The sequence below is a fragment of the Cydia fagiglandana genome, chromosome 11, assembly GCF_963556715.1.
Source record: "Cydia fagiglandana chromosome 11, ilCydFagi1.1, whole genome shotgun sequence".
NCBI classification, from domain to species: domain Eukaryota; kingdom Metazoa; phylum Arthropoda; class Insecta; order Lepidoptera; family Tortricidae; genus Cydia; species Cydia fagiglandana.
This window is the reverse complement of record NC_085942.1, coordinates 13,365,230-13,390,383: the sequence shown is the minus strand read 5'-3', so window position 1 is coordinate 13,390,383 and position 25,154 is coordinate 13,365,230. Positions and strand designations below refer to the sequence as shown.

The following is a 25,154-nucleotide window of genomic DNA, read 5'->3' as shown; positions in this document are numbered from 1 at the left end:
ACAACTACGTTCATACATTACTATAGCTTCTCTGTATTTACGCGAGACGTCTCTTTTTGACTTGTATCACGTACTACGCCATACACACACACCAATACGATTTACGAGATCCAACTACTCACTGGTTTCATTCATGTACCGAAACTAGACCTCCCTTTCCATCTCATTCAAGCGTACCGAGAGCGACTAGTGTATGAGTGAAACGGCGAATCATTCGATGACACGAAATGGCGTTTGTTGAACCGAACGTCGCCGTGCGTCGTCGGCCGTCGGTCGAAGCGAAGTCTCGCTCCCTCGCGCATTGGCAGAGAACGCGTTAGACTTTCGAACGCAGTACGTACGCGAGCGTGTATGTCTCAATTATTGATGCAAAAGTTCCACGATGGTTGACCATAACGAGAGATTGTTACAGGAGTTACAAACAAAAAGTGGAAACAATGTTTGTGCCGATTGTGGAGCCGACGGTACGTGGAAATCAGTGGTTATTTAATAGTGATAATGTTTTCGTTGTGAAGCGTGGTATTTCCATGGGGTGAATAGGCGGGGGGGCGTAAGTGCGTCCATGCTTTGGAGTTCAGTGACCTCGGAGTAAAATGCTTTCAATGAAAATCAACATAGGAGCACAACACGTTTTTGAGCAAGAGTATTAAAATAATCCTTTGCCAAATTTGGGTAAAGAGCGGTATCGGTAAGGAAGGATACGTGAGTATTGTCGGTTCCGCTTATGGTGCACGCTAATTGAAAATTGATTTTGTGTGACCATGCGAACCGCCTCTACTGCGTCTCTATTTGTGATTGTTTTGTATTTTTTTAATTGAAGACTGACCCGAATGCTTACTGAATACTCTGAATAGCCTAAAAAGAGGAGCTATTATTCTAAAGCTGCATCAAATTCGCAAGCTAAATTCTATAATGGTTTGTAGACGCATTTTCTGATATCAAAGCTAATTTTAGTAGAAAGCAGACTCGCTTTTATTAGTGTTTGGTGCATTACACAACTGTTATGATTAAGATGACCAAAACATAGCGTGTAACAGAGGCCACGGTTGCATTTGTGTGCGTTGCTGCGTTGTGACGTTCGCGTCTACGGTTGTCTGTGTGCGTGAACAACACGGATGTGTGTAGGGTAGGCCCAGCAATGCAGCTTCAGCAATAACCTATCAGCTGGTCAGTCAATGCTAAACAGACTTGCATATGTAAGCAAGTTAGGTACCTTATGCCCGGCTAAGCCATTCACTGTAGCAAATAAGCTCTGTTGCCGATGACTCACCCTTTGTTTGGGTGTGACTAGGCCTCTATACCTATAAAAAATTCAATTGCTTTCATGATTGTCGGATGTTGACGTATGTGGGCAGTTTAAAAACGGAAACGGGTGGGTTTCACATAGGTTTTCATCACAACATGTAAGTATGTTTTGTTTGGCTTATGGGTGTAAAGTGCGCTGTTGAATACTTGTTGCGCAATACTATTGTTTCAGTTAATTGTTAACAAAAAGCTTTATTTTATAATAATTACTGACACAAAAATCTATAACTTACCTATATTAGATAGGGGAGAGCGAGGTGAGTTGTGACATCGTCGATTTTTTGGAATCTAATAACTAGAAACTAGGTCGTAATAGCGCGCGTTTGTTAGTTCAAGTTACGAGCTAACAAAAGCACAGTTGCGACCTAGTTTTTAATTAATAGATTCCAAAAAATCAACGATGCCACAACTCTCCTCTGTCACAACTCACCTCGGTCTCCCCTACCTACCTAGGTTCGAATTGTGAAAATGACGACCTAACTTTGCAACGGAAGCTTACTACCTACATAGGATATAGATACTCAATGTTTTCATAATCCGCAATACATACCTACGTAGTTGTACAGTGAGCTAAGAAATTGTATAGAGAAATTGTGAATCAATTCATTGATAAAGTCGCCATGCGCTTTTACGGCTGATGGTGGGTACCTACCTATTCCTTATCCAGTCGAAAAGGTTGGGTAGGAAAGTCACTAAAAGCAAGTAAAAACTTCCATCAAATAGAGCCACCAGCAAACTATAGTCCACCTGCTGTCACTGGGCTCTATTCCACTTGGAAAAAAAAAACAACGCATGACATGGAAACCGTAGGGAAAATCTTTATTATTATACCTAAAATTTTGCTTTTGTTTTATGTTTAAAAATAGAAGTAAAGTTAAACACTTAACCAACGGTAAAGTATCTACAGTAGAGACTGAGCGGCTACCGCGAAAACCGAAATTCGCAAATTGCGGGGATCTTTGTCTTTTACTCCAATGAAGGCGTAATTAGAGTGACAGAGAAAAATCCCCGCAATTGACGATTTTCGGTATTGGCGGTAGCCCTACTGTGCGGAAAGAGAAAAGTCGTAAAACGTAGGTATTGATGATGATTCCACGACTCGGCTTCCTTTCCGCACAGACACAACGATGACAAGTAGGCACACAACTTACGTTTGGTAGGTAGGTACATCATCAAGACACAAATGATCATGATGATGATGATGATGGATCATTAAGAGACAAATGGACCCTAGTAGGGTGTCACAAAAGTTTCTTAAAGCTAAAACAAATATAAATTTTACATATGTAATAAGTATTATAAAGGAATATGAAGAGTTGTTAACCAGTTCAGCTAAACAAAGCTAGAATCAAACTAAAATGTGTTCTAAAATATCACAAGGTATCGAAGCATTTATTAGCACAATAACCTTAAAACTAACTAAGAATAATTAATCCCACGAAATGAAAAGTTGCGCTAAAATGGTCCTCACTCAGGTTATCAATATCTCCTCTCTCTCAGGGTATTAATATCTCCTTTAAAAGATCCGATACACAGTAGTTTCGAATCCCTTGTACTTTCGAACCCCATGCTCATCTCGGTCAAATAATACCTATAATAGGTAACCTGCAAGTTGGCTAAGTAACCGTCCAAGTTTGGTCTCGGCGGGAGTTCATAATATTTTTAAACTGCCCTCGCGGTGTTCACTTTTAGGGCTTTGTATGCAAAGTGCGTAAACAGATTGCACCTGTCAGGCTGTCACGTGTCACATTGTCCATTATTTTGGTTGAAATTTGCCAGAAGAGTTCTACAGATTTGAACCGTAGCTTGATTGTAACTCAATGTAGATTATGTCACATGGAGCAAAAATTGCAAAAAAAATGTATTACTTATACACATTTGTATGAAGTTATTCATTTCAATCGCTCTTGACTGAATAATAAAACAAATCCTCAGTATCATCAATCGAGATTTATTGACTTACAAGTACGTCTACGGCTCTACGTCAACATTTAAAAAAATCACCATCAGATGAGGCGGTGTTAAACTCTACCTCATCAATCTTAATGAAATATTTTGAATCAATTTGTACCTACTTTTATAGACAAATGTTCACCAAAAACATTTTCATGCAAAAATGTTGCCAAGATAAGACCATTATGGCTAGCCAAAAAGTTATCCAATCTCATGTAGAGCCATGCTTCTAACTCTACACTCCCTAACTTTACAAGCCCACAGCTTTACAGACACCTTGGCAGATCCAGTACCTACGTACCTTCTGTAAGTGTAGATTCTAGGAGAGATTTAACTTAAAGGATAGGATATCCCCATTACATAATAAACACTACAAAAACCGGCTCTTAACCGTTCACATCAATTAATCAACTTTAATAAGTGAGATATGTTTATCGTGTTTACTCCTACCAACTCCGTTTCTTATGATTTGCGCTTATCACCCGCGTCACCCGATAACGGAATGCCACGCGTACAAACAAATGTTTTCGCTACGCTACTACAATCCGAAGTACTACCTTTGTTCAATTGTTTGCCGGATGGACGGAAGCGTTCGTCTCGCCCAAACCAGTATAAGGTTGGCTAAAGGGCTCGGGTTACCTTGCAAGCTTGCAACATATCGCAGATGAAACATGTACCTAGATAAACTACATGTTTGATTAGGATGTTTAGAATTTTGTTGGCAACTTAAGACTTACGATCGAGTTACGAGTAAGAGACTTTTAGTAGGCCTTTATAGAACGAAACGACAATATTCATTATTTAAACCTACCAAAAATCTTCAAGGAATCTAGTTGCTAGGGGAATCGTTAAGTTTTTTTTTATATACCTAAGCGCAGGTTTTAGTACATAGTCGTATTGAATATGAAAATCCGAATCGAGTTTTGCAAATGAAATGAAGTCAACAGCCACTATGTAGTCCTTAGAATTCTTACAAACTCTTGGATAATTGTGATATGAGTCCGATGATGTTGTCATATGTATTATGAATCTTGAGGTCACGATATACTGGTTCGCTTGTCGCTTCAGTCGAATACTCGCTAGCACTTGAGGACCTACCGGGCCTAGTCAATAAGTAACAACGTGGGTTATCTACAGATAACCATCTATTACATAGAAAACAATAAAGTAAACAATTTTAACGTCAGCGGTTCACAATTTGAAATGTCGTATCGATTTGTAGCGATTTATAAAATACTTACCTAATGTAAAAACTAGTTAACATAATATTTTTCTGGTTTCCGACCTGTAAAAAATCATTCTTACTTTACGTGTATTACCTACAGGGGTTTACATTAATGGTACTTAGCTACTTGTACAGGCACATTTTTATGAGGATTGTTTTTTTTTGTATTTAGGTAAGTCATTCATTTTGATAGACGGACAGACATGCTGACATTGTGGGTTCCATGTTATACTCTCATTTCCATGCAAGAAAATTATGTTCCATTACGTATTTCAGTATTAAAGCTATCTTTGTGCTGATCGGTGCATTGGATCAACACTAATAGTACCTATTACTATTAGAACTAGCTTTGATGTGACACAATTGAATTATAAATTCCTCCCTCTTCCAGACCCTGACTGGGCTTCATACAACCTGGGCATATTCATCTGCATGCGTTGCGCCTCGATCCACCGAGGCATGGGCGCTCACATCAGCAAAGTCAAACACCTCAAACTGGATCGTTGGGAGGACTCACAAGTGCAGAGAATGAGGGACATAGGGAACATCGTCGCGAGAAACAAGTATGAGGAGCGCGTCCCGCCCTGCTATAGGAGGCCTACGAAGAACGACCCACAGTATGTATTTGCTAGACGCTCTGTTCCGTAACCAGCAAAGTGATACACCTCAAACTGGATTGTTGGGAGGTCTCGCAAATGCAGAGAATGAGGGACATAGGGAACATCGTCGCGAGAAACAAGTATGAGGAGCGCGTCCCGCCCTGCTATAGGAGGCCTACGAAGAACGACCCACAGTAAGTATTTGCTAGACGCTCTGTTCCGTAACCAGCAAAGTGATACACCTCAAACTGGATTGTTGGGAGGTCTCGCAAATGCAGAGAATGAGGGACATAGGGAACATCGTCGCGAGAAACAAGTATGAGGAGCGCGTCCCGCCCTGTTACAGGAGGCCTACGAAGAACGACCCAGAGTAAGTATTTGCTAGACGCTCTGTTCCGTAACCAGTAAAGTGATACACCTTAAACTGGATTGTTGGGAGGACTCGCAAGTGCAGAGAATGAGGGACATCGGGAATATAGTCGCGAGGAACAAGTAGTATGAGGAGCGTGTCCCGCCCTGCTACAGGAGGCCTACGAAGAACGACCCACAGTAAGTATTTTTAGGGCCTCTGTTCCGTAACCAGTAGGTAAATTGAAGGACCTCAGTAGGTAATTGCATTCGTTGAGGGACATTCGGAACATCGTTACGCCACAAAATCTACCCACAATAGATGTTTGTTAGATCTCCGTTACCAGCAAAATGATGTACGTACCTCATGTACCTCTGGGGTGGAACTAGAATGCTGGGATGACTGATAAAAGAAATAAGTTAGGTACATAACAAGGGATGAGTATCATTGGCGAGGAAAAAGCAGGAATAGCCAAGACTGACGAAGAACTTTATTGAGACACGGTTAATTGACGCAAAAAATAAAAAAAAATGCCGAAAAAGAACTGCAGTTCTTAACCAACTTGCTCTGCCATTGTCAGCAGAGTAAAGGGTGAACTGAAGGACAACCCAACTAACATTAGGCGCTAAATTTAAGGGTTAGAAGAGATTTATATAAGCGCCTATTTACTCTTTAGGTGTAGTTAGTGCTCTAAAAATAGGAGTTATAGCCGGCTATAACCCCGTTTTAACCCCGGATTGGGCACAAATTTTATCACCATAAGATTTATAACAGTGCTACAGTAGGGTTAGCGTATAAAAAAAGTGACATAAGAGCGGTATAGTGGAGCTACAATAGTGTTAATTAATTCTTTAGGAGCTATATGGGTTGCATATAGGTGACTACAAACTGTTGTAGTAGAAGAGCGCTAAAGTAGTGCTATAATAGCGTTGATTAACAACTTAGGATTTAAAAGGGTGCCAAATAAGCGACTACTAACTGTTTGAGTAGTAGTGTAGAGCTATATAGATGATACTTTCAGCTTTAGATGGTATATTAGTTATATATGTATAGTTTTTCCATAGCCCTGCCTGCTTTGGTTGCAGATGTTTCCATTTTGTATTATTATTTGTAAGCTTGCACTGTGACAGCTTGAAGTGAAATGTAATGGCGGATAAATAAAAGCAAATAATTATTTTAGTTCACCGATGCCGGTGTTATCTGCGGATTTATGATGGCGAAATTAATTACACTGTCAATAACTATATGTATTACTAACATAATTTTAAAGGGCCTCTGATCCTTTGCATATTTATCTGAATATAATATTTTTTAAATTGTGGTCCACCGTATTTAATTTTCGCAAAATTACACAATATACGTGAAGTCCGGTTTTAAATACAACAATACTAACATTATGTCTATATTGAGTAAAAGTATCGATTTTTATTAAGTATTTACGTTCTAATTAACAGTTTTTGTTTTGTTTATTGATTCATCGGTCATATTAACATGGCGCTATAGGCTTAGGTTGTAAGTAAGACTCTAATAACACTATAAGATGTACTAAGGTATTGAATAACGCCCGTCTGCGACTACATGATAACTTCTCTTTTCTACTGTAAGTGAGACAAGAGAGTTAAGAAGCGATTGCGAGTAACGGAGCTATAAAAGAGTTTTTATCGCCTGTTTAGAACCTTAAGTGAAAATTGCAGCTGCTTATTACTCATATAGATGTTAAGGTGGTAGAATTCACTTTGAGCTATAACACTAGCTGCTTAAGATCCATTATAGCGGCCATAACGGCTACTGTGGATCTTAAAGCTATACATGGACCTCTTAAAGACCTTGATGTCACCAGAGCCTGTAAGCTTAGAGTATATAGCTATTCTACAGCCGTTATATGTCTTTAGGTGATAAAATAAGTGCTAAGTGTCGCCTAATTGTTTGTTGGGAAGTAGCATAAAAATTCTCATTAACGATCTGGAAATCAGTAGCTGCACTTTTGCATATGTTTGAAGAAAACTCAAGAACGAAAGGGCACTTGGTTGGACTTCTCCAAACAGTCGAGCTGCCAACTCAATATGAATTGTAACCATTACTAATTTAGCAGGGTATTTATATGGTTAGTGATATTATACAACTGAGTTTTCCTTATGTTCAAACCACACGATATCTTTCTGTAATAAGACCTACCTACTTAATGTTTTTACAAAAACAATATAAAAAATGGAGGCCGAGAAACCTGGCGTAGACTGCTGATACACGCGATCATTTTAGACATCCTATAGTCTGTGCAGTGTTGCAGTCAAGTTCGCCAAAAAAACTGTAACCAGTTTTTTCCGTACAATCTGCTTTTCGAAAGTAGGTCGAGGATGTGGCGTATAGTCATTTGGGAATAAAAACAAATCCGTGACACTTTGTTCATCAAAATCAGTTCAATAGTTTAGAGGTTACGGTGGAATTAATACACGCCACAAACATGCCCAAATCATATTAATATGTTAGTAGTTAGTCGGGTAAAAAAGTAAAAGGGTTAGATACCTACTGATGCAGTTTTGAGCTACATTTGATCAATTGATACTCATATTTCACAAGAGTTGCGCTTCTAAAATTAGAATTGGTAAGACCGTAGTCAAAACAAGAGTATTTGTCATAAGAACTTCGAGCATTTCCTGGCGGAGTAAGCCAATGGCATTTCCTGTAAAGCGCTCTTGACCGACTGACGTGGCGATTGTTTGTCTGATGCACTAATGGGATCTGATGATCTAAGTTGTTTGTGTTTTGTGTCCATGGCCGTGGAATCGTGGATTACGCATTGTTTGTTGTTTGTGTGCAAAACAATTAAAAACCAAATGTATAGAAAACGCAAAATTTGTCAGACATTTAGTTTTTACAGAGACAATCGAGGTTTGCATGTAATGTAGATGTAAATAGATTATGTAGGTAATCAATAACTAATCAAAATTAATAAACGATCCAAAATCATGCGTTTTTACAGTCTTCCAATCACTTCCCATATTTTAGAAGTTTGCTTTATAATATTCCGTGTGAATCGATTGATAAAATCAATTATTCTACTAATTCTAGGCCGTGAAGTAACAATAATAAAATAAAATTACTTATGCGAAATTATCTATTTTAGTGATATACTTACAAGGAAGGGTACCCAACTGTCCGACTCCGATTTGATTTATTTTGATATATGTTATAGAGTAGTATAAATTAACGGACACATTTTTTTTTAGCTGCCCAAACTCAACCTGTTAGGAGAAAATGGCCTCCAAAATGGCACGGCACGGCAAAATGGAAAAAATATATATAATAAATATATTTTTATATAAAAAATGAGTTTGTGGTGAAATGACAAAACACGTCCCCATTCTTTATTCATGTTCTCCAACATATAACGAAACCAGTAATTAATTTTCAATTTTTTTTTAACAAATCTCTTCTCAGAAATTAGAAGGTTTGGTCAATTTTCAGTACTTTGAAGGCCATTTTCTCCTAACAGGTTGAGTTTGGGCACCTAAAAAAATATACTTGTCCGTTATTTTAGACTACTCTATAACATATATCAAAATAAATCAAATCGGAGTCGGACAGTTGGGTCCCCTTCCTTGTTAGTTACATTAATGGTTATGTAAGTCGTGTATACATATGTAATAACTAATATTGTTAGCTCGCTTTCCTCCTAAAGCCAGAGTGCCTAACAGAGAAATAGAACGCAACTACATACGTTTTTTTGTACAATAATAGGAAAATGATATTTAGTTCTTTACAAATGAAAAGTTTTGCGTGTAGGCAGAAACGCCCACAAGGGTGGAATGGATGTGTGTGACTCAGTCTATACACGGAAAAGCATAAATCACTTTGAGAAAGCGGGTGGGAAAACCGAATGGTGGGGTGGCCACTGCTGGCCACTGACGCATACCTAAAATAAATATAATACGAAAACTATATTGAGTAGGTATATAGGTACTCACTTACGGGTCGTAGTAACAGTGGTTTCACAAATTCTTAAAGACTAAATACGCTTTGGTACAAACTCGTATGCTAACAGGTTAAAGAGCAACATTTTTCATATTAGTCGGTATATTATTTTCAAGGGGGGTAAAGGTTCCAGCAACAATGTTCGGAGCATCGTGTGAACCCATAATAAGTCCAATCATAGCCACTGCTGTGTCAGAATAACTAAATATTCCTCTAATACCTGTATTTTTAAGTGACATCTTCTTAAATTTTCATCAATCCAGCAGCAAGTAAGTCAAACCTTCCTTCTTCCAGAGTTTTAATCGAGCAATGGATCCGCGCCAAGTACGAACGCGAGGAGTTCTGCCATCCCGAACGCCAGAGCTACCTCTCCGGCACCATGGAGGGGTTCCTCATGAAGAGGGGAAAGGAGGACAACCGGTACCAGCTTAGGAAGTTTGTGCTCAATGAGAGCGAAGACACACTCAAGTGAGTAAAAAAAAAGTTATTGTGCAAAAATATCTGCGCACCCCACTGTATGACAGGAGGAAATAAGGTGCCCAGATATTTTGTGTGTTTTATGGCTTAGACTTATTTTACACAACAATGTGCTCAGAATTAGGTACTCAAAAAATTAAATTTTTCAAGCGTGAAATTTCCCGCTGTCTCTTCTAGGTCTGCTCAACCACCATTTAGCAGAAAAATTAATAGTTACTGTTTGTTATACCTATACCTATATGTAGTTTCATTGAAAATGAGATTAAATAGAACTCGAAATGGAGAAGAAGATTAGGTTTACTACATACAGCCTTTTATCGGCTCCCAAAATTATACCTTACTTTCAATAATACCTAATATCCTTAATCGAATTAGTTATTGCTTTTTCTCATACGTCATTTAATCTCTTTTTCAGTAGCTTAATAAATAGTACCTATTATATAGATGGAGACTTGTTACTTTGATAGTACCTAAGTAATAAACAGTCTCCATGCCAGCTGGATATACCTATTTAGATATTTGTGTTCGCTTTCCTGTTACTAATTTAGGAAAATTATCCATACAATTTGCATAATAAATGTAATGTACTATACTTTATTTTAACTACTTTATTAAGTACCTAGGGGCTATTAATATATTACGTCATTTAAAATTTGGGGGGGAGGGGGGTGATGGTAGCATGACGTAGGAGGAAACGGGGTCATTTGAAGAATTATTTTTTAGGGGGGGGGGTCAAACATTGTCAAAAATAGATGACGTAATTTATGGACAGCCCCCTATGTCTTCTTATAGTATAAGTGAGAACTTCTGATTAATACAAATTATATGGGTAATGTTTTGCATGATATTTCTAACGTGTATTTCAATTCTCATGCGTCACTTTACTCATTCCCAACATCCCAAGTCATGATTCATTAATAATCCATATAAGTATTCTATTTTCGTCCACCGTATGTACCAACGGGAAGATTGTTATTCTCCGAAAATAAATCCGGTCTTATAAAATCACCTACATTGACGATTGTTTGATTCAGATAGGAAAATTAAATAAAAAAACGCTTCATCATTTCTCACTTTAGGTATAATTTATTTAAATACTGTATACAAATACAATAAACCAAAAAAAAATGGTGTAAAAGAAGATGGTGTAATAGATTATGAAATCATAATTAAATATTTTTAACAAAACCTTGCGAAAATAACTAATACCTAATCAGAACGCAGAATGTGATAAATCATAAGATTAAAAAAATTATGACGAAATGGCAATTGATATTAGACCGACTTAGCTTGTTTGCCGTGGTCTCAGATTGATAAGAGATAAAAATAGGCAAGATAAAACCGTGTTTACCTAGGTCAACAGGTATCGTGTCGTGACGTAGTCGCTGTACGAATCCCATCGGAAAAACTCCACGCCCCTATTACTTATATACCAACGTAAAGTAAATCCACGTAAAAACTGTTCAAATATTGACTGACTACGTCATTTTGAACTCATCGCTAACTTGACAACCAAGATAACGGCGTCACTTTGGCACACCCATCTTAAATAGATGGTAAACAACGCTATGGCGGAATCTTGTGAAAATTGTAACGTCGAGTTAGACATCCGTTTAGAATAATTTTTGTGATGTCACCTAATGGGGCTGCCTTGATTTATATATTTAAGGATAACAGTTGACAAGTGAAAACGTAAATGACAACTGCGCTTTCAAATCTCATCGTAAATTTAATGGTACCTATACCTACCTAACTTTATTACCTAACCTACGGCTAAATTTTTGAATCATGTAATTTTTTTTAAAGTAAATAATCGTAATAGTACTTGTGAGTCTTGTAACTAAGGTGAAAATAATATAGTCTCGTTAGTAAAACAGTTTCAAACTAACAAAACAGGCAATTGAACTATAAATGAGCTGTCAACTTCGAAGCGAGCAAAAGCGGAATACCTAATTTGTAACCATTAGTTATTTATTTAAATTGTGATATAACTAGAAAAACCAGCAAGCCTATTATGGATCGCTTTATCCACATTTATCCACGTGATAAAACAACTGTCACTTTTTAACTCTGCGGGATAGAAAGAGACGGATACCGTTTTATCACGCTGTCACGTAGACAAATACGACCATCATATCCGTACTGGATGGTACCGCAATACCAACACTAACTGACTCGTACGCAATACGCATAAACAGGAAAATTGTAATGTTCCGTTGTATTCAACTCACGTTTATGGCGCTTGTGTAGTGACGTTCGCATAATTTTGATCGTAATGTTATGACATAAATATTGGCGAGAATTTGAGATTATGAGCATGGAATAAGCACTAAATAAATGTAGTTTGATTGATACAAATTGACAACATTTCGAAATGATAGTGGTAAAAATAAATTAAATTAAATCTTGCGAGACTCAGACAGTGAGCTCTATTTTAAAGAAAAAAAAAACTGAATTCTAAGAATACTATATAAGTACATCTGCTCCACCCTATCCAAGAATTACTTTAACATTATTTAAAATTAAACACCTAATAAAACTCCATGGTCACTCAATAAATTCAGATATTTCGTGACCACAGAGATTTTGGGCCCTTGAGGCATTGTACCAAGGATGCTGGCGGCATTTCCTCGCTGTTTCGCAATAGTAGTACATATAGTAATAAATAATAACATAACACGTGAAATATATGTCATAATAAATAGTCATGCTTTTGTTTGCACATTCCTATGTATACATTTGTTTGATTTCCCAAAAATTTCCGTAGCATAGTAAAATATATTTTGAAATGTTGTCAATAATGTAGGTGTCGCTACTTATGCCCTGGTTGTCTAGGTATCACCACCCATCAGACGGCTGTAGCCGATCCGCGAGTTGTCTTGATCAGTTTTTCTCTCGGCTCCGCGATCGGATCAAAAACTTTGGTCGCTCGAGGTAAGGACGTGCTATTTAAAATTTAAATCTAAATGTCTAAACGAGAAAAAAAACTAATTACAAATTTTTACTCAACAATAAACTGTTTGATTTAAACCATTGTTAACAAAGTATCATTCTCATTTCATTTTCATCAATCATATCATTAATCATCTTATCATATACATATATACAGCCCTTTTCTATCTTTAAGATACGTCAGTTAATAGATCTAGAAAAGATATGGATTAGATATGTCAGTGTCAAATGTGACGTTTCTTCAAACAAAAACATCACTTTTGACACTGACACATTTAATCCATATCGTTTCGAGATCTATTCATTGACGTATCTTAAAGTTCGAATAGGGCAGATAATCCTTTTCGTGTTAAACTAGAGTAAGTGACCTGTTATTGTAATATATGTGTTCCAATATAATGTCAGGTAGAGTATTCATAATTGATCATTGTAGAGTATTATACCTCTACATCATTGACTATTCTGTTTTATCGAGGTTTATTTTATTATTTCAACCCCTACAGTATTTATCGCAAATACACTAAGATGACAAGCATACCCTACCTGGCCATACTAAAATATACAGTCAGCAAAAAAATATCTACGATGCATATAAAACCCCAGCCTGCTCTATTAAGTCTATCACAATGCCAGCGTAGTCAATATCGAGATATTTTCAGTGCGTTGTTAAATATTTTTGCAGCTGACTGTACTTTTTTTATAGTTCTGTCTCTTAACTAAAATTGTCGATCTTTACCTCACGCCCAGGTACCACGTAAAAGAAAACAAAGAGCCAAAGGGAATCCTAAAGCTGTCGGAGTTGAACGTCGCTTTTGCCCCCTCGAAAATCGGCCAGATGAATTCCATGCAACTTACATTTATGAAGGATGGCACTACCAGACACATATATGTCTATCACGAGGACCCAGAAGTCATCAACTGTTGGTGAGTACCTGCTACGATTTTATTGATCCACAGACAAAACATCCTCCAGACTGAGCATAGTCGCGCTACCCCCTCTGCCACGCATACGGTAATTTTACTCCATGTTCGAGTTGTAATTGTCTTTGTGTGACGTCCGTGTCTTTGAACGGACCAATCACGGCACGGGACTTCGCTTACCTCGTCCCGCGCACCCCCGCATTGTTGGCATCATCGGTTGCATGAAATAATTGCTGTACCTAAACTCGGTCTAGAGGATTCCTAAACTGAAAATCATAATTAGATTCCAAAAAAAGTGGGACAATGTTGCCACTTTTTACTAGCGCGTCTTGTATTTATGTAAAAATAAGTAAGTAAAAGTACTTTTTTAAATCGTAGGAGTAAAATTACCAATAAATAAATTATCTTAGCGTGTTCATTTATAAATAGGAATTTACTATTTTACAAATAAATTATTGCAGTGGCAACATTTTTTGGAATCTAATTACGATTTGCAGTATAGTCTATGTATTGATCTAAAAGTCTATACAGCTCTTGAGAAATCGACGTTATAAGGCGAGGTTCGAGCAATTTGTATCAGACCTGTGGATAATGAATATACACAAAATTTAGAGCATCGGTAACACAAATATTATGATACGAAACCCTTATACAAAAGTTGTAGCGAATTCATCAACTTAATTAAAACTTTCTACATTACATATTTATGTTCACACCGTCAAAAATTTAATTACAAAATGTATACTTGTTTAACTCTACAACATCTGCCTTAAAGAGTTTAAACAGTGATAAGTTTATCAATGTCAAAGGTAAATAGATTTAATAATTATAAATATTAATAACATAATAATAATTAAATTAGCTTGGGCCCTGCCCCGCTGCTGGCGACACCCTAGGTTAGGTTTTTTATAATGTGTTTATACTTATTTTTTGTTGTTTTTTTATGTGTTTTTGTATTTTACTTTTATATTCATGTTATAAATGACCTAGCCTAAGAAGAAAAATAAATAAATGAAAGATTAAATTACAAATTTATTTATTGTTCTGTGTAGTGACCATTTCATTCGTGCCTAGATAGACGTTACGAGTACTTACATTTAGCAAGGTCAAGTTAGGTATAGTCGCACCAAGAAAAGTCTGCAGCGTATTTGATAGCCCACGCAGTTTAGTGTTATTTATACATCATAATTTCATAGAAGTTTGACGTTTAAACTGACACTTGCACTGCGTGGGCTATCAAAATCGCTGCAGATATTTCACGGTCTGCTCTATCACACATAGTCTGCGGTTGCTGAAGTCCCTTCGGAAGGAAAACAACGTTATGTTATCGATTAGGCTGCGGTTTCCTGTTTATAGAACTTATTAAAAAATAATTTAATTTCTAGACTTTAAGAGACATATTTTTTTGTTTAAATTAAACCCATTGTTCAGGGGTTATCAACCTTTTTGTCCGTCGAATTTTTATTATTATCTTTATCTTAAAGGCATTTTGAGCCCCTTGCTATTTCGCTAGGGCTCCCTAGGGAACAGGCCCTATTAGATAGGAATTGCTGCCTTAAGATATTAAAGAAAATTGATGTATAAGCAGTTGGCTGAATGCAGAATTGGCTAAATATGTATTATTTCCTGAGTTGGGAATTATCTGCATTGTTGGTTTATTTAATCATGTATAACGGCAAATTATTTTCGGAACATAGTAAGGTAGGTATATTGTTGCAAAAACCAAGTAGCATATAAATTTTTTATATTTTTTTAATTAATGCGTAAAATAACAGGTTTTCTATATAAATTAGGTAGCTAACCTACGTGATAATGATAATAATTATCTATCTACAGTTTATGAAATAACATTTAAGTTACATGATGTATATATTGGTAAACACTAGGGTAACTCTTAAAAGGCAGGAAACAGATGTTCCTTTTTGTAGCTTAGTGTAACTTGAGCCTTGTAAGTAGGGCAGGTAATAAAACTGCGCATCGGACTTGTTCCAATCTATTGAAAACTCGTAGGTATATTTTAGGCCTTGACTGTACGAGTACTATCGGCGTACCTGGAAGTTCATGGAATCAAGGATTATACTGCAGTGTGTCTAAATCATAGAAACAAATGACGGCTAATAATATAACACAATAGTGGTGTTATTAACCGACTTAAAATAAAGAGAAAAAATTACTTGTTTCAATCTGTGAAAGTGCAGGTATTATCTGCGAACTTGCCGTGCCTGGACCTTCATGGATTATAGAATTCATTGTAATTCCTTACTAACAAACACTGTTTTTAGGGTTCCGTACCCAAAGGGTAAAACGGGACCCTATTACTAAGACTTCGCTGTCCGTCCGTCCGTCTGTCACCAGGCTGTATCTCACGAACCGTGATAGCTAGACAGTTGAAATTTTCACAGATGATGTATTTCTGTTGCCGCTATAACAACAAATAGTAAAAACAGAATAAAATAAAGATTTAAATGGGGCTCCCATACAACAAACGTGATTTTTGACCAAAGTTAAGCAACGTCGGGAGTGGTCAGTACTTGGATGGGTGACCGTTTTTTTTTTGTTGCTTTTTTTTGTTTTTTTTTTGCATTATGGTACGGAACCCTTCGTGCGCGAGTCCGACTCGCACTTGCCCGGTTTTTTAAAATCATATTGGTATTTGGTGAGGGGTGAGTGAGGGTCAGTCAGTTCTCGCCAGGAGTACGGGCGACCGCTTGCCTTTAAGTTTATATTTGGTAATATGTATTTGTTAGAGGTGTTATATTAATAAGTTTTTACTATCTGGGGGCTAAAAATAGTTATTGACCTCACCAGTGTGGTGTTATTAGAGGACAGGAAAAAAACTCTAAAAAGACTTAATGGTCCCTATTCTTTGTGCTACCTACCTTCAAAAATGCAGCAGGTATACAGATGACTTTAAATTGTCAAGGTAAACAGAGATAGGCCTGAGCGTGTGACACAGGAATGAATCTGAATTCATTCCTGTCACATGGAAAATCCAAAGATAGTGGCAGGGACAAATATTTTATTGATAAACGATTAGATAGGTACTTATCACATCATTAACAGAGGTTAAACTGGCGCAGCAGTCCTAGGCTGCATTCACCATGAATTTACACTTTAAGGTACCGTTTGGATTCCGACTACATTAGCATTACTGCAGCAGTTAATGTCGCACAGCATTACCCCTATCTAACCCCGGCTGTCAGTCAGAAAAGCTGTCACAGCTGTTGTTGAACCAAAACAAACCGACCGACCGCAGACTTTCTATAAATAACTTATTGTTTATTAGTTTCAAGGGAATACCGAAGGGTCATCTGTAAATAGGAAGTTTTACTGGCCAACATGTACGGAAAAATACTGCGGTTTATTGACAAACAATTATTTGGCATGCAACTGGGCTATAACCGCGAAAATCGAAGTTCGCCAATTGAGGGGGTTTTTCTCTGTCACTCTAATTACGCCTTCATTAGAGTAATACAGAGAAAGATCCCCGCAATTTGTGAATTTCGGTTTTCGCGGTAGCCGCTCTGAGCACACTTTTGGAAGAACTTAGTGATTGAAAACTACAAGGTCACCCGTATCGTTGCGGGGAACTGACACAACAAATACTAATAAGTGATGACTTATTAGTATTTGTTGTGTCAGTTTTGTGATGACAAAACACAACAAATGGCTTTAATTACAGCCTGGCAAAAAAGAGTAGAAATTAAAAAGTGGCAACACTGTATGTAGTGTTGTCCCGTTCTCTTATATATATTGATTTGGAAGGGACGACACTACAGTGTTGCCACTTTCAACAATAATAATAAGCCCGCAGGGCTGCTTGTGGCTAGCTGTTGGGGAGTAACGACCCCACGGACCCGAGTGTTCCCGAGAGTAGGTCAGGGTTTCCGTCTCCGGCGTGTCTTCGTCGGTCGGAGTGGACCCCAAGGGGACCCGCAGGACTCTCAGCTGGCCTTAATTGGCCGTCCAGAGAGGAGTCGTTAGAGCTATATGCTCCAGGGGTGGAAGTGAAAAATGCATAAGACGCGAGTTGGCACAGTGGCTGGTAACAGCCACTTAGCAAGCAAGCAAGTATGAAGCTTTTTTTACACGCTGTGCCGCTGTGTCGTTGCTCACATTAAAATACTCCATTTCACTTCCAGGTACATGGCAATACGCTGCGCGAAGCTCCACCTCCTCCAAGTCGCGTTTCCCTCAACACCACAGTCTGATCTAATCCTTCGCCTGCCCAAGGACTTCGCCAGAGAAGGCTGGCTATGGAAGACGGGGCCGAGGTCTTCAGACGCCCATAGGCGACGCTGGTTTACTCTAGATCAGAGGAAGCTTATGTACCACGATGAACCTCTGGATGCTTATCCGAAAGGAGAAATATTTATTGGTATGAATTGTATTTATCTCCTATTTTGCTTATTCTCTTACTTAAAGCGAGAAACATCAACATGTTACTTCTCCGCATAACTATGTTGTCTTACCGAATCACAAATGTTATATGAGTAAAAACATCGTAGGGGAAAGTATAGAACCTTGCGGGGCGCCAAGGTTTACGTCAATAGCTTTTGGTGCAGTTGTCATCGAAATTACCTCTTATATGTCTACCGGTCGGGACAAAGCCGGCCAGCCGGTTATCCACTTGGTACCCTGTGGCTACCGTTAGATGGGAACTTCAAGGAAAACTTAGATGCCAAACCCAGTCAGTTGCATGTACTATGTCTAAGAATCTTGACAGATGTTTTACATTTACTTTGACAGAAGACGGTGTTGTGTAGCTGATGGTTATCGAAATTTCGGTCAAGAGCTGGATACTACAACTACGACATCTACGTCTCTAGTTCAGTCTGGATTGAAATAATGCCTTTGTAGCTTGTACTTGTACCTTGAAATAGTAACACACTGATCGAAATCAAAGTAAAACACAATAGTAGATAAACAGTTCAAAAAATTGTACAAATTGAACTTGTACTATTTTCAGGCCACGAATCCAACGGCTACTGCATCAAAGTGTCCAACACCGGCAACGGCTGCAAAGAGGCGCGCTTCTCCTTTCAACTGGTAACACCGGAGCGGACGTACTGCCTCGCGGCCATCTCGCACGAGGAGCGCGCCGGCTGGCTCGTGGTGCTGCAGCAGGCCATCAAACGGCCGCTGTCGCCGCAGGACTCCACTAGTGAGTGTCAATGCGTACTTTTTACCAAAATACTACTACATACAACACCGGCCTATGGATATAGACGGTGCCAGAGGTTGCATGCGATTTTCTTTACATTGTGAACTACTGGGATCCCTACAAAAAATATGTTGCTCAAATAACGCAATGTTATTAAAATCGCACGTAGCCTCGCATCGCCTTAATACTCACTAAATAGGTAGAAGAGCCGACTGCAAAATTTCGAACCGACTTGATACCGCGATGAAATGCACATTGGTTTCCCATAAAAGTGATGTTAAGTCCGAATTTGTTAGTCTGCCACGGCGGAACTTGCCGAAAGTACAAAAAAGAAGGCCACTTCCGTTGCGAAAAAGGGGAGCTGATTTAACCCGTCCCATCTGATGCCGAAATAATAGTTATGGCAGCAGTTAGAAATTTACATGCAGACATAAAAAAACGAAGTCTGTCAGTATTTTTTTTGCCGGAAGTGCTTGGCAGACGCTCTCAAAGGTGACCATCGGGACCCCTAAATTAACCCATCTGCAGATACCACCATTAAACCAATTCCTGTCGGTAGGTATGACCCTCATTTCAAAAATATATAAGTCTGCCAAGGCTTTTCCTGCCGAAACACCTTGACAGACGGGATTATGTAAGCAAAGTGATAAACTCGTCAACTTCTATAAGCCTTTTTCCGACTGCCTTTTATGAGCAAGAATTACTTAGTATTACAAGTAGTCATAAAATGGGCCCTTGGTATCCACCAAGTCCAATGGACTATCGATACTCGACATCGATCCCATTACTATATATAGTATTAGTATCGATTTTATTATTACTTGTTTCAGTTGAGGCGACCCTCGTCCGCAAGCGCACCACATCGAACTCCACAATGAGCATATTCTCAGGAAGGTAGTCGCACTGTCCACTCTTATGCTATAGTCGTAAGAGGGACCGATGCTGCACATTTCCAATCCATAGGATTATTTCGTGTTCCGTTTGAACCTGGAACGTTTTTCAATCTTTTCTAACTTTTAAATGAATATTTTAGTGTAAGTTTGATAACAAAAATATTTATTTGATTTTATAGAATTTAACAATACATTTCAAAATCGTTATTGTTTTGTATTAGATTGAAATTGCCAAATTATACATTTGACGTGTACTTTTATTTAAAACATTTGTATAATAATAGACAAATTAATTATAGCAGACTACGAAGTTGAGTAATACATAAAAGTGTCGATTGAAAAACCAGATGGCGCTGTACGGTGTTGTGTATATTTTGCGATGACTAAGCCAGTTGTCAAACTTGACAATTCATTTACACAAAAATATGGCGTCTTGCAGTGACATCTAGTATTTCCGTCAATATTTTCGATGTTAGTACTTCTCCACTTCTTTAGTCTATTATAATTCATCTTTACCTATATGACATAATTTAATCATATAATTCAGATAGCTATCGATATTTTGTCTTCGTTATTATGTTTTAAAATCATGTGTTTACATAAGTTAAGAATGTTTGCTCTTCGTATTTAATACAATGATGACTGAATGTTAAATTATTATCATTTTATTGTTTAACTCTCATATTAGTTTATATTAACGTGTTTGCGTACACTTAGAGATTACTGGCTATGCGCAAAATATATATGTTATACTTAAGCTTTTTCGAAATAACAATACTTAATCAATAATCTTGCAATACTTGTAAATTATAATATTCGGTGGGGTTTATATTAAATCATATTAAACTGTAAACTAAACATAATATTTATATAAATAACTGCTCTCTTCTTCATGGTTAAAAGACATTCTACAGGGAACTTGTATATTTAATAACTTTAAATATACGTAGTAATAATGGGAGTAACACAAGTAATTATGAACGCAAATGATTTTCACTTGCATTTGAGTAACAACTTTAGGTATAGTCTTTAAAAAAAATGGAAGTAACTCTATATTGGCGGTAATCATTATAGCTAATATCAAATAACTAAGATTTGTTAGTGATATTCCTCATCATAACAATAATCATCATATTTATAAGAGTTAGACAAGTTTAACGTCGTGACCCCTACTTATTTCATGAACAGCGATTTTTTTTTAAACCGAGCTTTAATTTCAATATTATATGAGTAATTTACTGTAAAATCTAAAATATTATCACAGTTTTAATAAAGTAAAATTATAATTGTTAGCGAAATGGAGTGACACATTATTGACTCTACTGTGAAAAAACATTGACGGTAATCGTAAAAAAATCAAAAAGGAAATTTAATAACACCTACGAAATCCAAAACAGTTGAAAAAATACATATAAATAGGTACTATAGGTGCACTTCATCGTAACTTTTCAGTAGCCTAAATTATACAAACTATAATCAATCCAATAATCCAGGAGTGCTTTATAAAATCGAAAACTGATCGTAATGATTTTGTGCGAGTTTATACAATATTTGTACTCTTAAAAGTGAAGGAAAGTGTAGGCAATATTTATATCATTTGAATACAATCAAATTGATTAGGTACTTTATTTATGTAATTAGCTCAATTTTTGGCTCTTTTAAAACAAATTTATGAATTAGTAATAATTGTTTAAGTTACTTCTTTCGTCGCGTAAGATTTAGTACCTACTGCAAAACAGAGCAATAAAAATGTTTTAAATAAATTAACAAGCAATGCTTGCAAAATGTTTAGCTTTTATATGTGCTTGTCTATATGATTTGTTATAATAGTGCTAGGTAGTGTGCATTATAAAGTTTGGTTAGCCAACACGATTTTATTAGAAAAATACTCTAGTAATTTCGATAAAATATTGTTGGTACAGCTATTAAAAAGTTATTAGAGAAAGATAGGTAGAAATCGATACATAATCGACATTGTGTAGTTTAGCAATACTCTTTTGTTGCGTCAAAAGTTCGTATAAAGCGTTCTAAGTTATGTATAAAATCATCACATTATAATAAGCAGATTAAAAATCAAAGCTAGGAGACTACCAAAAATAAGGTAGATTTAATATTTTTATTATAAACGGTATACTATGTAACACTGACGCAGGAGGAATAGCTAGAATAAGTAGCATAGAGTGTATGAATATGATTCATCTAGGTTTAGTTCGACTTATGTAAAAAGAGCTCCGGAGTCCGGATGCCATGCAGCATGATGTACTGTTGGGAGCTCTTTTAATCTTCGTCGTCTTGTGGAGTGGTGGCGTGTTGCGTGATTGCATTGTAATTAGGAAATTGTAAACTAGCACTTATTACCGACATTTAGAAGGCTAAATGGTTTGTTTACATGGTCATTCAAAAAAAATACTGAAACCCAACTCAAAACGTGGCATGCTGTGACAAAGGTCATCTAGTTGTCGGGCGGACGGGTACAATGTGATTTAACTGTTGACATTTTTCTTCAAATCGAGAAAGGTATTACGAATGAATGTGGAGGGGTTACTTCCCTCCACATTCATTCGAAGGGAGAGGAAAACCAAGAAAAAGGTGAATGTACTTTGTGAGAGATGATAAGAAACGAACGCGAGTGAATGATGAGATGACGGGCGAGAGAGAGGTATGGAATAACCAAATAAATGGGATAAGAACAAGTGAATGAGGATGATGATTATTCTTCAAATCATAAGAAACTTCGATGTCACGAAAAAAAATCCACTTAGAGACCTAAATATTTGTGTATTTTGCCAGGTTCTGTAAGTAACCCAACAAGTAAAATGTGTTAAAAGCCGGTTTTGAATATAGACTGTAAAACTGAAATATTGGTCACTACCACTAGCTTAGTTTTGTAGCTAGCTAAGCTAAAGTATAAGTTATTTTAATTGCTTTTTTTTCGCATAGTATTTTTCCGAATCTCGTCACGAGTCATGTAGACAGGCATCGCAGTAACCACGTATACCAATTAGTTTAGAACTAAGCTAATGTCCAAAACGTTAATTTAGTAGGTGAACTAGTAATCTAATTACATTTAATCGCAATAATTTTCTACATATTTACGTAGCTACAGTTAAGGCGTAGCTTTACAATTTATTATCAAACTAGCCATTAGTTTTAGTAACATAGTGAAATTAAATAGTTAAAAGCATTTAGACAATGAATTGAACCACAAGAGCAAGTAATGATTCCTATGTAATGTACAATTTTTTTTAGTGACAAAAGTAAGAATTTCTAGCTTTTATTGTCGAAATAAACATCCGTCTTATCAATAAACGCTTTGTGCAGAGGCAAGTAAATAATAACGAATGATAATGTCTACACAATATAGACGGCGTGACATTAGCCAGTTTTCAGTTTCAATAAACAACAAAATCGCCAGTTAACTAGTAATATAATTTTACTGATATTTTTATATTATTAAGTATTCCTTTACCACTACGACGTTTGAGTGTGACTCCCTGTGAAATAATACAACCCCGTTTGTATATTGTATACGGTATACGCCATCTACATTCTAACTCGCCAATGAACTGATAAAATTAGCAATTAGAGTTTTTATTTCAACGCCATCTATACGTGAAAGACAAATACCACTTGGTACAGAGATGACCATCTCATAATTGACTCGTCTTTGGCGCAGTATATAAACAGTATCCCTATAACTCATTGCCATAGTTGTAAGTGGAACGACCGTATGTGATGTGGATGTGTGAAAGCCCCATTTAGACGGACAAAGAACTTGCATTGCAAAGAACTGCATGCGATTTTCGTATATGGTGGTATTTGGTCGATCGACTGAATTCATTGTAGCGACCCGATTCGAACTTTAAGATACGTCAATTAATAGATCTAGAAACGATATGGATTAGGTATGTCAGTGTCAAATGTGACGTTTCTTCAAACGAAAACGTCAGTTGACAAATCGTTTCTAGATCTATTCATTGACATATCTCAAAGTTCGAATCAGGCAGTAGGACTCATGTTATCTCATGTAGTTAGCAACGTATTGAATTTTGCATGCAAGTTCTTGATTTGTTTTATATGGGCCTTATGTCTTCATTGTCGTTGCATGCATTACGCGATTTTTATAGTTATGACGGGAACGAAAAAAATTGTGTGATTTGGCAGTATAGGTCCGTCGAGTATGTCCATACAAATTTTCTTGTCCCCGCCTGGCTAGTAAAAACTACGTTACTTGCAGCTTCGTTTAGACCAGCGGTCGGCAACAGGCGGCCCGTGAGCCTCCCTGGCTATTTTGTTTTGTATGTAATATTAACTTAACTTCGATGTGGCCCTTGACTGGTAAAAGGTTGCCGACCGCTGGTTTAGACCGAACATCATATCTATTATCGATTTCATTAGTTATAAGTTTAGAATTATGTATTTAAAAGAAATTTTACCAAAACATTGCCTCGCTTAAGTTTTACCTACATTACGAATTGTTGTAAATAATTTAAACAATATTGTCTTTTGTGCTCTGGCATAATAATACATTACATTACTTATAAAGTATTTATAAATAAACTTTTCACCGGCTACTTTAACGTTTTATTTGATTTTTAATGTGAACCTTTTCTTCTGTTTTAATAGTTGATGATTTCGATTTATATAATATATTTTCTAAGGGTTTATCCAAACCAACGCTTTCTATTAGAGCAGCATGCATATAGATCCATCATCACCGAAAAGGTGACTGAAACCTCATCGTAACGCCATTTACAATAATGAAGAACGCTAAGTTTATCGCACCGCATATAACCAAGTGTATCTGTTTCATACGGATATGACGATCGTTCTTGTCTACGTGACAGCGTGATAAAACGGATTCCGTCACTTTCTATCCCACGGTGTTAAAAAGTGACAGTTATTTTATCACGCGGATAAAGATCGATAAACCTATCCATAATACGCTATGTAAAATGGTTGTGTTTACAGTTTGTTGTCAATTGTATGTGTTTACAGGGTCAAGTCAGTTGTAATCGAGCAGTTTTGTCCTTCGAACCGGACAGTATAATTATGAAGTAACAAGCTTAGAAATAAACTAAAAGTGGTAAAATTCACTGGTCCGAGCAATCATACGTAGGTACTTCCTAAACGCATACCGTAACTGCTAATTGTACCTAAACGAGAATCTCAAGAATATAATCTATACTCAGGTACCTACTTTAGTTTTTATAATGGTTGAGCAATTACGAGTTTCCCTAAGAGATCTATTTTTGCGAATGTCAAACACTTAATTCGTGTTTGTTTTGTCAGGTTCGCCGCTTTAAAATATCGTGTTACCATTTCACACTCGCTGTCGTCTTTC

At 36.9% G+C, this 25,154-nt stretch overlaps 1 protein-coding gene across 1 annotated transcript; it reads left to right on the top strand.

Moving 5' to 3' along the window:
• The first annotated feature begins 292 nt into the window (after positions 1-292).
• Positions 293-24,384, top strand: LOC134669049 (arf-GAP with dual PH domain-containing protein 1-like). Its single transcript, XM_063526574.1, has 8 exons — positions 293-464; positions 4,875-5,100; positions 9,698-9,871; positions 12,716-12,814; positions 13,580-13,756; positions 17,896-18,131; positions 18,723-18,917; positions 19,748-24,384. The coding sequence occupies exons 1-8, from the start codon at positions 383-385 to the stop codon at positions 19,813-19,815; spliced, it is 1,257 nt and encodes a 418-aa protein (XP_063382644.1). The 5' UTR covers positions 293-382; the 3' UTR covers positions 19,816-24,384.
• Positions 24,385-25,154: the final 770 nt, after the last annotated feature.

Coding starts and splice junctions, on each gene's coding strand:
- LOC134669049 (XM_063526574.1), top strand. CDS start 383: ATGGTTGACCATAACGAGAGATTGTTACAGGAGTTACAAACAAAAAGT. Junction 465..4,874: donor TGCCGATTGTGGAGCCGACG/GTACGTGGAAAT, acceptor TCCCTCTTCCAG/ACCCTGACTGGGCTTCATAC. Junction 18,132..18,722: donor GAAAGGAGAAATATTTATTG/GTATGAATTGTA, acceptor TACTATTTTCAG/GCCACGAATCCAACGGCTAC.